Source organism: Anas acuta, chromosome 5 (genome assembly GCF_963932015.1).
Source record: "Anas acuta chromosome 5, bAnaAcu1.1, whole genome shotgun sequence".
NCBI lineage: Eukaryota > Metazoa > Chordata > Aves > Anseriformes > Anatidae > Anas > Anas acuta.
Window position 1 is genome coordinate 32,150,241 of NC_088983.1, and position 14,151 is coordinate 32,164,391.

The following is a 14,151-nucleotide window of genomic DNA, read 5'->3' on the forward strand; positions in this document are numbered from 1 at the left end:
ATTGTCATTATACGAAAGCCCTAACATTTGGATTAAAAAAAAATTTAAAGCTATTTCACCCTTTTTCCAAGTTGATACTTTGTGGTGCTCCCATTAAGTACCCTCAAAACACCACCACCTTTATTCAGTATTTATTTGAACACTGCTGCTGTTTGGCATTGATAACAGAGTTTAGATTGGGAGTGGGCTTGATTCTTACTGGGGATGCTTGCTGGGATTAGGTTTGTGAGCTGGTAATAAACGAAGAATGGACTCCGGAGACTCCTGAGAAGAAAACTCTGAGCTGCGGGTAAGGTTTTTGTTTACAGGTACTCTATAGTACTTCTGTTTGCACAACAAGGAAGTCACGTGGGTGTGAGGAGCATAAAGGGAAAATTGGTTCTACTTGTTTTCTTTATTCACGTTGTCTTACTCATGCATAAAACACAAACAACCTATTTCATGATATGCTGCTACTATCCTGGAACCTGAAGCTCCAGAGGAAGAACAAGGCTGGCTGTCATTCTATGCTTTTGTAACAAATGCCTGTCTCTCTCTTGCTCAGGTTGTCTCCTGCTGCATATTATGCTCAGAGGATGATTCAGTATCTTTCCCGGAGGGACAGTATTCGACAGCGCTCTATGCGATACCAACAAAACCGTCTCCGCTCTTCCTCCTCCTCTTCTTCCACTTCAGAGAACTCAAGCCCATCTGTAGAGGGAAATGACCTGGAATTTGAAGATTTTGAGTAAGTGTGCGTGCTGCCTTGCCCTCTTGCTACTGCATGTTGTCAACACAAGACTGCTTTGTGGCTTCCTGCTGCTTAACATGCAAAGACATCTCAGGCTTCCTGTAGGAACAAGATAAGTTTAAGTCATTCCATTAGTCATTCAATGAAAACTGATTGCTACACATGGATCTTGTCATTTCTGTTATGAAAAGTGAAAGAGGCTTTAGGCAACCTTTGGCACATCAGACTATCTCAACCAGATTTAAAGGACTGGTTAAACAAAGGAAAGGAGAATCTTGTCCTCTCGTGGAACTGATGAGGAGCCAAGAGTTTATTACAGCTTTCAAGTCTTGAGACAGAACAGGAGCCCCAAAGAGGCTTTGCTGGACTTAGTTATTTGATCTAAGGCTAGGAGAGACAGCCAGCATGTTCTGTTACTTTTATTTGCTGTATCTGCACAACTTTGTCAGATGAACTGAAGTTTCTGGGATTGCTTTTTTGGAAGACTGTGATTGTGAATCTGTGTTAAGGCTTAATTTCCTGTAAGGAGAGCAAATGGCCTCTAGTGTCAAAGTGAGGAATGGCCCTGCATCCTAACCTTAAAACAGTGCTCCTGTAAGCCACTGTATTTCTTTCTGAGCAGTTCTGACAAACTTTGAAATCTGTTCTCTGACATCTGCTTTTGGACTTTGAGGTACCCAGCTTGATCTCAGTGAGCAAACTTATAGCAAATCCTTTCCAATAAATGGTATTAGAGTAAGGGACAGTTTGGATAACATGGAGACCAAAAGCTCAGGCATTTAGATTAAAATCAATTTTAGCAGGAAAGAGAATATGACCCCTCAAATCTGTCTTCGATCGTTGCCTTTAAATATGAGATTTTCCCCTTGGTACTTGAAGAATTTCACTGATTTTTTTTTGGCCCTTTGTGTATATTGAGCTTAAAACATGGGATGATTCTGAGCAAGGTTATAGAAGTAATCTATGGAGGGTGTGTGGTGGGAAGCCGTGTTTGACTGAGAGGAGCTGTGAGCCCCTCAAAAGTCTGGACTCTTATGTTGTTGCTGCCAGCAGAGGATGCTGTCAACTCTGCTACTGCTATGATGTTTGCTGCAGTGGCACATGCATGATTGAGATGGCATGATGCTAAACCTCCATGCTTTGTGGCAGGGTGAAGTCCCTTTATGAAGGACACTGGTAAAACTGGCTATCCCCCAAAAAACTATGATGTTAATTCCTTTATGTGGTGGTAGAATACATTTTTCTGGAGTATTGTTCTGTCAAGCTGTCATTTCATGCTTTGGCAATTAAATATTCAAAAGTACAGAGTAGAATGAATGTCTTCCCCTGTCACTGTGGCCTTGTTTGTGTAAGATGTAAATGAAGGAAGATAGTGCAGCGTAGTCACCGACTAGTAGGTTTTCCCAAGCAGCTTCAGGCCTGGAAAAGCAGAGATGCGGTGGTTGCTGGGCCAATTTTGTAAGGCGGGTACTTCATGAGCACAGATCTATTTCTTTTATCCCATTCCGTTTGTCTGGGGCTGTTTGTTCTGTTGGGAAAATAAAAGCTGGTAGGTTTTCCATTCACAGAGCAAGGCAAATACCTGCAGAGAAGTGTGCTCCCCTGCAGATAATATTCGCACAGTGAGAGCACCCAGTCAGGGAAGCAATTCAATCAGACATGCTAAGGTTGTCTTTCATTTCATACTGAGCAAAGAGGAATGTTTATTCTGTACTGTGCACTTGCTGAATTTGTTGGCTGAATATTTCATACTGAATTCTGGTCTGTGCATTCAAGACGTTCTGTCTTTTTCCTTCCCTGCTTCATTATTTCCCCTGGCTGCTTAGAAAGAGCTGCTGTGCAGGGTCCTTTGAGCTGGAACTTGTCTCGTGATTCATTTGATTTCTTCTGTTGACACTTCACAATGGAATCTCTTAAAAGGAATAGAAAGAACTCTATATGACTCCTGCATCACTTCATTCTTGCTTTCTCACCCAAGCAGGGTCATGTGTCTCTTTCTTGCCCTTGTCTAGATGCTCTGTTTTGCCTGTTTCTCCAGATCTCGTGCATGACAGCGTGTTGCTGCTGTGTCTAGCTGTATGCAGCTCATGCTTTTCTCCTGAAATCTAATGAACTTCTATTAATGTAAAATCAATAGCAATTTGCCTTTGATGCTTTATCTTTCTGTACTGGTTAATGTCGTTGGTAAATATTCTCTCTTCTTTCTCCTGATTTCTAGGAAATTGAAAGGTGGATGTAGCATTAGACGGCAGGTAGTTCTACCATATGTTAAGCTGTGGGCGAGGAGCAAGCCCTGTGCTTGCTCAGGGTGCCCACCAGACAAGGCACCCTTAGCTCTCATCTTCCGTGGGGTTTTGAGGTTTCTTCTCCTCTAAGAGGATCTGTATCTTTTCAGCTTTGCTTACGTGATAACCTAGGGATGTGAGCAACATGTTCTGTGTGCTATTTGTGTGCATATTGCCCACAAACTGAAGCTGAAGCCTCTTTTCCTGTGTGCCACTCTCTTGATGCCATTTTCTCCAGAATGCATGCAGTTTCTCCAGGATCTCATTTGAATTCATTCATAAATACGTTTAGTTTTGTGGTAGACAAACACTACTGCTATTGCTCAAAACGTGGAATAGAGTGTTTTTTATAGGTATTAGTAATATCCTTTCATTACACCAGCTGCTATGGGTGGGGAGAGGAGGGAGACACAAGCTATACCTGTATTATTTGGTCTAATAAGATATTATCTCTCTGCATGCGCTGCCTGTGTTTAACCTGTCACTGTTGTCATCTCAGTGCTTATTGAATACAACTGACAACTGTAAACTTAGTCATGTCTGCATGAAAGTATTTTATACAGGCTGTAATATATATCCAGATTGTAATATTAGGTTATTAACAGATAAATTGATATGAGTGGGTTTTTAGGTTAGCTTTAACAGAATTGTGAGCTGAAATGAAAAGGCTTCTTGTATTCTGGGATGAGAGTCTGAGTGGAGAATGACGTCACTTTATTCTTCCAGAATAACTGGTAAAAATAGGTTCTTTGTAGACAAGCCACAGATGTTGAACTTTATAATTTCAAGGTCTTTTCAAGCGTCTTATGTCTGGAGCACATAGTAAGTTTAGATTTATAGAGCTTAGCTGTCTTTTTACTCCTTCAATAGGCTTGACTGGGTTGCTTCCAGAGTGACCTTTAGTTTGGAATAGTGACGATGTTGGAGATTGCGTGGTGCTTCTAGGACTTTTTTCATGTGTATTTCTAAATATGGGAAAGAATACAGGTTCTTCAGTCTGTCAGACTGAAAACCAGCAGTTATCTAGAATGGCACACCACCTTGTTGTCTGAAAGCCTTGCTCAAATCCTTCATTTCAGTTCCATGAAGAATTTCAAGCCAAGGCTAAAGCTGTGGCTTTGGCCAACACCTCTATCTGCTTTTGAGAGTAGGCAGCCTGGTAGAATATAGTTATGAAGGAGCTTGGAGACTGCACTTTAACATCTGCAGCTTTTCCCCTTTCTGTCTTTTCTCTTTCCTCTCAGGACAATCTGTGTTGGGGTAGCTCCATTCAGTTCTGTCATTGTCACAGAGTAGGAAAGTCTTTACTGTCTTGTCTCTATAAAGTAAAAAGGGCTTCACCTCACATGCCTCAGAGCATCTTTTGGTGCTTTAACTTTTTGATTTCCTTTGAGACATTCCTGAGCACCCAGACAAAGAACACGAGCGTGGTAGATACTTTTGCTGAGACCATGGTAGATGCTCTCTGCTAAGCAAGAGACTATTTCCACAAAAACAGATGATGAAAGCTGTGGAAGGCTTACAAGGTTCAGGGTGAGATTGTTTAGCTTTCCTTGTTAACTTCAAATCCTTACAGTTAAGGCATTTTCTGGACTTACACTTGCAGTTTCTCAGATGGGCATCTTAAAGGGGTCTCTTCTTCATTAGTGAGAGTATCCACGGTGTCTGTCTTCTGCCATTCCTGGTTTCCTTACTGATGCTGTCTCAGCAAGTTTCCTCCAATAGTCTCCTGCCTTAAAAGGTTCTACAATTGAAACCTGCCAGCTGACTGACACTTCATTGGAGCCGAATGTTTCACTTTTGGTTTCCTGAACGTGACCAGTTTATTTTGGAGAGTAGCATGGTTGATGTTCTTTCCCTCTTCTGCAGGTCAAGTGTTTGTGTTAGGAATCTGCTCTGTGCCATAGTCAGTTATCTGCCTCAAGCTAGCATTTTGGTTTAACTTATTTTATATATTAAGTAGAAAAGTTCATGGCTAGTTTGCTTAATAGCCCAGGTGGAAAGAGATTTTGTGAAGTTTGAGTGAATGAGGGGAGAAGGGTTTGAGAAATACTTACTGAAATATTTTTTCCCTGCACTTGTGAAGGAATTCCATGCTCATTTATAAATCCAGTTTCTGCCTTTTCAGTCTGTCTCTAGATCATTTGCTGGAGATGTGGAACAATTAAAGCAGTTTGTAGAAATGCAATCACTTCACAATGCACCTGCTGTTTTCACTTAGCACATCAACTACTAAGAGCACACAGCAGAACTGAGTTTTTGTATTCAGTCTTTCTCTTTACTGTCCTCCTTTACAGCTGTCCACTGTGCATTAATGTATTTCAGAGAGCTTTTTCCTTCCTATGACAACCTTCAACTTCTGCAAAAGACACTCCGTAAAAGAGCAATCTTTTTTTTTTTTGGCAGTAGAGAGGAGTGTTTAGAATGGCTAAAGTTTTTGTGAGACCTGAAATAAGTATGGAGATTTTGATCTGCAGCTCCAGAACAACAGCTAAAAGCAGTTCTGTCCTTATGGAAAGAAAAGTTCAGGGAATCCAAGGGGTAAAGAAAAAAGGTTACTCTGTAGTGTGACTCCATAGCTTAACCTAACATCCCACGCATCCAGAGGTGTCAAGTGCTCGGTTCTGATATGTTGCAGTGAAGGTTGGTAAGAGAGATGACTTAATCGGTGATTACCTTTTGGTGTAGTGGTAGAAAAGTAGTGTATCGAATCTGTGAGGTTTGTAAAAAGCAATTTGATTTTGTTTCCTTCTTACTGATGCTATCCAAGGTGTGTGTTTGAGGTTAACAAAAAAACCAAACATGGCAGGAGGTGGGAAAATAAATATGGGCTCTAAGTGTCACTTAAATGTTGATGGAAAGAGATTTTTAGAATCTTTGTACCTGCGGAAAACACAGTGATTTCTTTCTGAAGTCTTGGATGGAAAGTTTGTCATCTGTCTGTCTTACCTGAGCTCCTACAAATAATAATCTTGTTGGTGTTTTGTTACTTGAATTCAGATAAAGATATAAAAAGTGTTGTTATTAGTTGCATGTAGCTGCCTTTGTTGTTATTTTCTTCCCAGAGCCCTTTTATCTGTGCTTTTGATGCTGTCTCCTCTGCTTCTGTTTCTCAGCTCACATGGCTCAGCCTCATTGATTTTGATGAAGATGGACTTTCTAAAAGGACCTTCTTAAGAGTGGCTGAAAGCCAGACTGAATTTTGTGGAACTCGGTGGTCGCTTTGTTCTTTTTCACTCTGGCATAGGTGTCTGGAGCAGTTAGCACTGGGACATTGTTTCTAGATACACAGCAATTTATGTTAATTATATTCATCATCTTAAAACACAGTTGCAGGCTAAGAATGCTAACAAGTCCAGGATGAATGGGAATGATACTGAACCTACTCTTTGAACTTCACTTTTCAAGGATTAGTGAGTGTCTTAGTTTGGCATATGATATACTTGTAGTAGCCTGCAGCTTCATTTTCCTTGTTCTTTTTATCTTTATCTTTTGTGACAGTCTTTTATATTCTCCTTATCTTGGTCTTAATGCCTAATAATACTGCCTGATGCAGTGACAGGGAATGACTACATGTATTTCCTTGGAGTAGCACTGCAGGATATTGGTAACCTCTCCAGCATAATGCTGTGTGGCCATTAGGTCAGATTCCAGTGAGGCAAATGTGGTGGTGAAGGAATAGCAGGGTGGTGAAGGAATGACTGCCTTTTGGGAGATGATAGTTGCCAGAAAAGCTCACATATTCCACACTGTGTGTTGTCTGGGCTTGTAGAAACAGTCTTGATGTCAAGATGGTACCCTTCATGCCAGTTGGTTTGTTTTTTTCCGCTTAAGCTACTTGTAACCTGTGTTCATTGTTGTCCTTTTGCTTTTATTTTGTCTCTGTGAAACTCTTAAGTCAAACAAGGTCACCTCGTAAGGGATGTCTGGTGTTGATGAGAGTGATTATGAAGCAAGCTGTTTTTAGTTTGTTGCAGGCTATGCAGAGCAGGCAGTGGTTAGCATTCTGCAAGCCTGTAGACCTGACAGATTAGGGTTGATTGTGCAGTTATGTCTTCATTTCTGTTTCTCCTGGAAGAGCTGCGTTGTGATGGTGCAATGTGGTTGGTTTTTTTTTGTTTGTTTGTTTTGTTAGTGCTTGCTTCTGACCCTTTATTCCAGTATGGCAGTCCGATGGGGCAGCTGATGCATGTTTGCTCTGCAAACTGTATTCAATTAGCACCAGTTGTGAAGTTTACAAGTGATTAGAATTAGCAATAGCGATGCTTTCCCTTCTCACATTCATGTTCGAATGCTTGAAAATGCCCAGTAAATGGGTCTCAAAGGAAAGGTGGTTGTAATGTTGGATGCTCTATTATTTTTTCATAAAACATTGAGTGCTAGTTCATATAAATATATATGATAGTTCCAGGCTAGGGAGCAGGGATTCTCTACCTTTGTTTGGCCTTGGTTTGTTTTCCAGGGATTCAGTGTAGCTGTGGAGCATATCAGCCTTGTTCTAAAAGGTGCCATCTATTTGCAAACCCACCACAGGGTGAGATGATTAGAACAGAGACAACTGCACCTAGATCAGAGCAAGTGCTTCATTGTGATTCAAAATTAGGCTTTCTCTGAAGCAATTAATCCTCAGCATTTAACAGGCAAGCGCTGCTGTTTCTCTTGACCAGGTGATAAATCCTCTCTTATGTGATGCTTGTCTGAAGCACTTGATCTTCTGAAGTGCCATTTTTAATCTTGTAAATACGTTTCCCCCCTGAACGGCCCTCTAAGAGGTAATCAAGGCTGGAGGTTTTGTTTCCCTCTGGTCAGGAGAGCCATTAGTAACACAGCAATCTACAGCACTACTGCTGCTTTATAGGAAGTTTTAGCTGATAAATGCATGAAAGTTTTCTCTGGTGTTCCCTTGAAAAGCTGTTAGTGAAAGACTGACATTTAAGCCTTCAAAAGAATATAGGAGAACAGAAAGGCACCATGTCTTGAGTGACTTACTTAACTTCTTTATCAACTACCATATTAAGTAGCTGCATTTCAAGTCTATTCTTCTAATTCCTGTCTCTCCAGCTGGGCAACGCTGCTCTTTCCAATTCCTCTAATATTTTTATTCTTCAGTTTTGTTCACCTTCCACTGTTACACCTGTGAGGCTGTTCTATGGTCCAAATACATTCAGTGCTAGGAAAGACTTTTTGTGTAGCAGATGCTGCTTTTGGCTTATTTTTTTTAAGTTCTTGTTTTATGTGCCTTAATTACTTCAATAATGGTCATATCCTTCAAAGATAAGTAGATTAATGTATACCTTTAATTTTTACTAGGTTATGTATATTTTAATTCTGTGTCTTCATAATTTTATTGTCTGTGGACATTAATACTTATTACTGGTTTTGGCATGCCCAGTGCTCCTTCCTTACTTATTTGTACCGATGTGTGGGGAAACAAAAATTTCTGCTCAGAAATAAGTCAGTTGTCTCAAGTCTTTTCTGTTTAATCATATTCCTGTTTTTAGGTGAAATACTGTTGTTCTCAGAACAATAAGTAGGGTGGGCCCCTTTTCCTAACATGGAGTGTACAATTTCTCCAAGACTTGAGGATTGTGAATAAAATAACATCTGCTAGATGGAAACTCCATGTTTTGAAAGACTCCTGTTACTGATCCAGTTGTTACTCCACCAGCGCTTTCCTTTCAGTCTCTTTCAGTCTTCTAGGATAGCTGTATCTCACTGAAATATTCAGAATGTCAAGGTTTTGTTTATTTTGTGTTCACTTCTCAATTTTGAGAAGCTTATTTCCTAGAAACGCTCACAGTTTTCCCTAACCTTATTTGCAGGAGATACTCAGGATCTTGAAAGATCAGGCAGAGAAAAACAAAAGTTCTACAATCAGGTGTTTTGCTGCTCCTCTGTTGTAAAGATAGTAGTAATTTACTGTCATAGAGCTCCCAACACTGTGCCTCTTACTCATCAGTAATGGTGCCGGAAAGTGGTTGACATGTTCTTAGAATCGCTACCAAACAAAATGTGTCCCCCCACCTTTTTTCCTCCTTATGCACCCTTTGTGGAAATGCACTGCGTGCTTTGTCTTGTCCTTTGCAGCTCTTGGGAGAACACCCTTGCCGGGATATGTCATCTGTTTTAGCCTAAATCTACAGACAATCCCGTGAATTGCAACGTTTCAAGATCTGTTTCTTTCTGTCCAATTATGATGTCCTCCATGTATCCTCTCTAGAGGGTCTGGGGTCAGAGTTGACCAACCTTTAGAGCCAAATAACTGTGTTTTCTTGTAACCTCCTCTGAGCTCCTGATATGATGTTTGTGCTGCTCCTGCCCTCCTGCTGTTTCCTCTGTGGTAACCTCCTGTGGTCTTACACAACTGATAGCAAGTGCGTGGAGATACCCAGTGTTTGAAGTACTAAGGAATTATTATTTTTTTGTTACATAAATGGTGTCGCATCAAAATCCAGTTTAAAGATATTAGCAGGTGCCGCTTAAGCAGTTATTTCACATTGGAATTAAGTGTCTAACTTCTGCAATAGAAATTGATTTAGTGCTTGATAGGATCACATGAAACACTATAAAATGCTGAAAATATGGAACAATTGGCTTGGTCTGGCATAATTTGATTCTTTTGCACTTGCATGGCTTACTGGTGCTGGCTCTGATAATTAAATGGCTTTTCAAAATGGTCATTGTTGACCTAATTCTGTTGGCAGCGTAGTCAGTGGGAGTTTTAATGTTGACTACAATGGGAACAGTTAGACCAACAGATTGCATTAGAAATCCCATGCTGTGTGTTTAATTTCACTTCCTAATACAACAATCTCTAAATATTAAAGACTACTCTTGCCAAGATAGAGAAGCAGAACATAGCTGTGTTTTTTCCTTTTCTGACTATCTTGGCTATCTTCTGTATCCACTCAGTTATTAATACGGTAGCCAAGTTACCAGCTGAAGGAAGAGAAAAGCTACCTTTTTTTCCAAATTCTAGAATGCCAAGCTTTGCATCTCTGACTCTGTTTTTATGACCATCATTTTCACTTGATTGTATCTATGTTGGTCAAGTCGTCTTTTTTTTTCTCAGAAAGCAAACTAAACAGTAGCAGAAAAATACCAAGAAGTTATCCAGTTCAAGATGAACATTCATCCTTCTTGTGTCCTACTACAGCTCCACAAACCTCCTCGAATGTATGGGAATGTTTCTTCCTTTTCCTGCTCCATTCTGTGTTTGTGTTAATGCTGTTTTTCTCCTTCCAACTCTTACTCTCTGTATTGCTGTTCTGATTTGTCCCATGCTGGTATCTAAACAAGTTATGAATAACCTGAATTTGGGCCAGACCTTTAAAGTTAATTTGACCAGTTGTTGGTTCTTGCAGTTTTCCTCTGGAGAGAAGTTAGTTCATTTGCTAGTTGTAGTATGAAGTCTCCCTTGTAGCCTTATGTACTTCTAACTTCTGATTCTTTCCCTGCACCTTGCTCAATGGATTGCTTAGGTCCTTCATTGTTTTTCACTGAACTTTCCCTGTGCCATTCACTTCTGCTGGTGCACTTATATTAGAGGATATTCCAAGAGATTTTTTAGCCTTGTTATAGCACTCACCGTGTCACATTGTTTCATTTGTGCAAGGAAGCTGTTGTGTTGCTTTACAGAAGAAGCTTGTGTACACACCTGCTGAGGGATCTGCATTTTCAGGTTATGTTAATTGAACTATCCACTGCAAATCATTAGCTAAATGAGTCTGCAGGTAGTTGACACTAGATAAAAAGTAGAGCGTTTGATCTTCTCTAGTATCTCAGAGAACTTTGTCGGAAGCTTTTTGTTTCTTGCAGGAGTGCTTCACTCTGGCACTGCAGTCGTGCTAACATCTGCTCTGCTCCCTCTGTCAGCAGGCTGTACGTGGTACAGAAATAACACACAGTGCCACCCATCTCCACTGGCCTGTAGGGTTTTTTTATTTTCCTTTTTAGAAGGTGCAGAACTAATCTTCAGCTGGTACCAGGGTATTATCAGCTCTTACAGCTTTTCAGCAGTAGACGCTTAAAAACAGTCTTACATGGCATTGGGCATAGGAGTTTCGACGTAAATGACTGTAGATCAGTGATTCAGAGTAATGTTTGGTAATATGCCTCTTTCATGCAGACATTTAAGGGAGCAAATCTTACAATTCCAGTATGGTATGTAGAAATTCTAGCATTCTCACAGGTTAGTCACTGTTCCAAATGCTGTTGTTTGAATTATAGGGTGTAGTGGTAGTTGGGGGGTGACTTCATTATTATTATTATTATTATTTGTTTGTTAAGGGGATGTTAGAAAGAGATTACTATCTCTTGAATTGCTAGAGGCTCTCTGCCATGGTGAAAACTGAAGCAAGTCTAGTCTATATTTTATTCTCTTTCAGGCTTTTTGTACTAGGAGGGTGTATGAATGGCGAAAGGGACAGTAAAGGAGTTCTCCTATCAGAAAGTCTAGTTCATTAGACTGTGTTTCCTAAAATATATTTTATGGATGCTAAGAGCTTTGGCTAGTGGCATTTTGAAAAACTCAAATCACTTGCTTGAGGTCTCTTGCTTTGTGCTGTGAGAGAGTTTGCACCTTGCCTTTTTTGTCTGTTTGCTAGAGCAAATTCCTCATTCCTTTTGAAAACTGCTGTAGAGATTCTCTTTAAATGTGTAATTCTGCAGGGTGTAGTCCTATTTTTGTTCTTACTGTTGTTATTTATCTCTTTCAAAAGCATCTCCTAATTCTAATAAATGTCCAAAGCAAATGTAAACCTTGAAAACCATTTTGTTTCTGTTCTCCCAGGCTTGTATATCAGCGTATCAGCATAGTTTAAAAAACTGCTATGTGAACTCATAAAAAATACAGATATATATATTTCTTGTCTGACTTTCACTAGCTCTTAATGTGTGTGGTGGGATCTGGAACATGACACTTCTTTTCCCCCTTAGCCTTTTCTCTTTTATCAGGAAAAGTTGATATGTCAGCACTTGACTTCTCAGTATTTTTCCTGTTACTGATCTGTTCCCTAATAGGGTGGAGGACTCTGATAAAAGAACAGCAGCAGCCTTTACTTTGCTAATTTCAGGAAGCCTGTTGGCTTCACAGAAACCTCAGGGAAAGGTGCAGCTTTGGCTGTGAACTGCAAATGCTGTGTCTGCAGTGGGAGGAGAAATGGGAGCTTTTAGCTTTGATTCAGGTTAGGTTTTGGTGAAATAGCTTGAAATGCTAATGAACTTTGCAGAACAGCCTCTGCTCTTGTGTTCCTGGTTCCTGAAGTGTGTGGGAAACAAGCACGCAATGGATTTTCTTCTCAGAGCACGTTTTTTGCTCTCAGACTCGTAGAGGAAGGGGGGGAGACGCACCACGACCACAAAAAAAGGCAGCAAAACAAACAACAACAAAAAAAAACTGACGACATGCACAGCTTGCTGGAGTCAATTAGGAATGTGCTGCTGATGTGTTGCGTAACAAATACTTAGTTTTCTAATGATTCTAAAGCTCTGCAAATAATATTCTCCCCACAGCTGCCTGGGAAAGAGGCAAGTAGAGCTGTAGTCAGATAGAGATCTAGAATGCAGGGACAACAGACTTGCTGCTTGTGCAAGGTCACACAAATTTCTGGATGGAGTAAATCTTTGCAGAGGTCTGTTTCAGAGCTTGAGATAGTGATGTAGGCTCGTTATTTTCCTTGCAGTTCTAGGGCTGTATAATTACAGATCCTTTGTGACCTATGAATGTGGTATCATGAATTTTGCTTCTTGGAGGTTTTTCAGTCTGGTCTCCTGCTTGATGTTGGGTTGCTATTGCCAAAATCAGATTGTCAACCATGGCTTTGTCTAGCTCTGGCTTGAGATTTCCAAGGTTAGCAACCACAGGTGCTCTCGGTGACCTATTCAGTGGTGCAGTGTCCTGGGGAAGAAGGCTTTCCTGCGCCTACTTTAGGAAAACAGATTCTAGACCCTTTCACATCCCCCAAGGCACAGCTCTTTATTGTGAAATGGGGTGAGAGGTTTTTGAGAAGTTACGTTTTTTGTCTGATACCATCACCTAACATTTGTGATTTCAGTGGAAAAGCTTGTGAAAGGTGAGATGTATCTTAGCTTGTAGTGGCATGTAACCTGGACCTTGAAGAAGGGAGTTCAAAAGGATAGTTTGCAGATGATGACCCTTTGACAGCATTCCTGGAAATGAACAGATAAAACTTAGCAGATCTCTTTGACTAGCAGAAAGTTTTCGTCAAGACTATAGCATGCTTGCTTTTTCTCTCACAGTCCAGATAGTAAGGTTCTTGGTTTATTTGCTTGGGTACCGACACTAACTTATTGACTGATTTTGTCGATACTTCTGAGGCACCCTCAAACAATGAGGTAAGTGGATGTTAGGCTACCTGCATGCAAACCTATCAGGAATTTTTGGTAGAGTAAGTCGTGTGAATTTGGAACTAGAGCATATGACTTCTGCAAGAGAAGCATTAAAACTCATTCAAGAGGAGTAGTTGACATGATCTGTGTGGGGTTTTTTGGTTGGTTTGTTTTCTGGATAACGTTCCATTGCATAGTATTTTTAATGTGCAATATTTTTTGTTTTTCTTTTGTTGAAGGGACAATGGAGACCGATCTCGGCACCGAGCTCCCCGTAATGCCCGCATGTCTGCACCGTCTCTGGGGCGCTTTGTCCCAAGGTAAGGCTTGTACACACAACTGTATAAGGGTGTGAAAATCCTTGAGGTACCACTTGCAGTACGGCTCTGTGGTACTTTCAGATGGATTTCCTTTCTTGCACGAGGCTGCCATTTTCTTGGTTTGCAATATCTGAAACCCCAGAGGTGGCACGTTAGCGTGCCCAGCTCACCCTATGATATTCTGAAGCACAGCATGGTCTTAGTGCTTCTTACGTGCATGATGGAGCTATAGTTTGAAGGCGGAGTAGGAGAAAAGAACCTGATGGGAGATTCTCAGTGAGACCTGCTGGTTTGAGATTAGAAAGCTGTTGTAGGAGGTAAAGGATTTGTTTAATGGTGACTTCACAGCCACATTGATCAGAGGAGGATCTAACCTGTAATTTGCCACTCATTTGAAGCCATGAAGTGGCTGGCTAAGCAAAAGAGCCCGGTCTTCTGCTATAGTCAGCTGGAATTTAGTCAGGTT

General features: G+C 40.6%; 1 protein-coding gene across 3 annotated transcripts in view; it reads left to right on the forward strand.

The window, feature by feature from the left end:
* Window positions 1-14,151, forward strand: part of AMBRA1 (autophagy and beclin 1 regulator 1) — a 129,455-nt gene that overhangs the window by 37,690 nt on the left and 77,614 nt on the right. For 2 of the 3 annotated variants that reach the window (XM_068683764.1, XM_068683765.1), the window contains exons 9-10: window positions 545-727; window positions 13,602-13,685. In XM_068683764.1, coding sequence (XP_068539865.1) covers window positions 545-727; window positions 13,602-13,685 — 267 coding nt within the window. The remainder of the gene's footprint in view (window positions 1-544; window positions 728-13,601; window positions 13,686-14,151) is intronic. The other variant, XM_068683766.1, reaches the window with a different exon arrangement.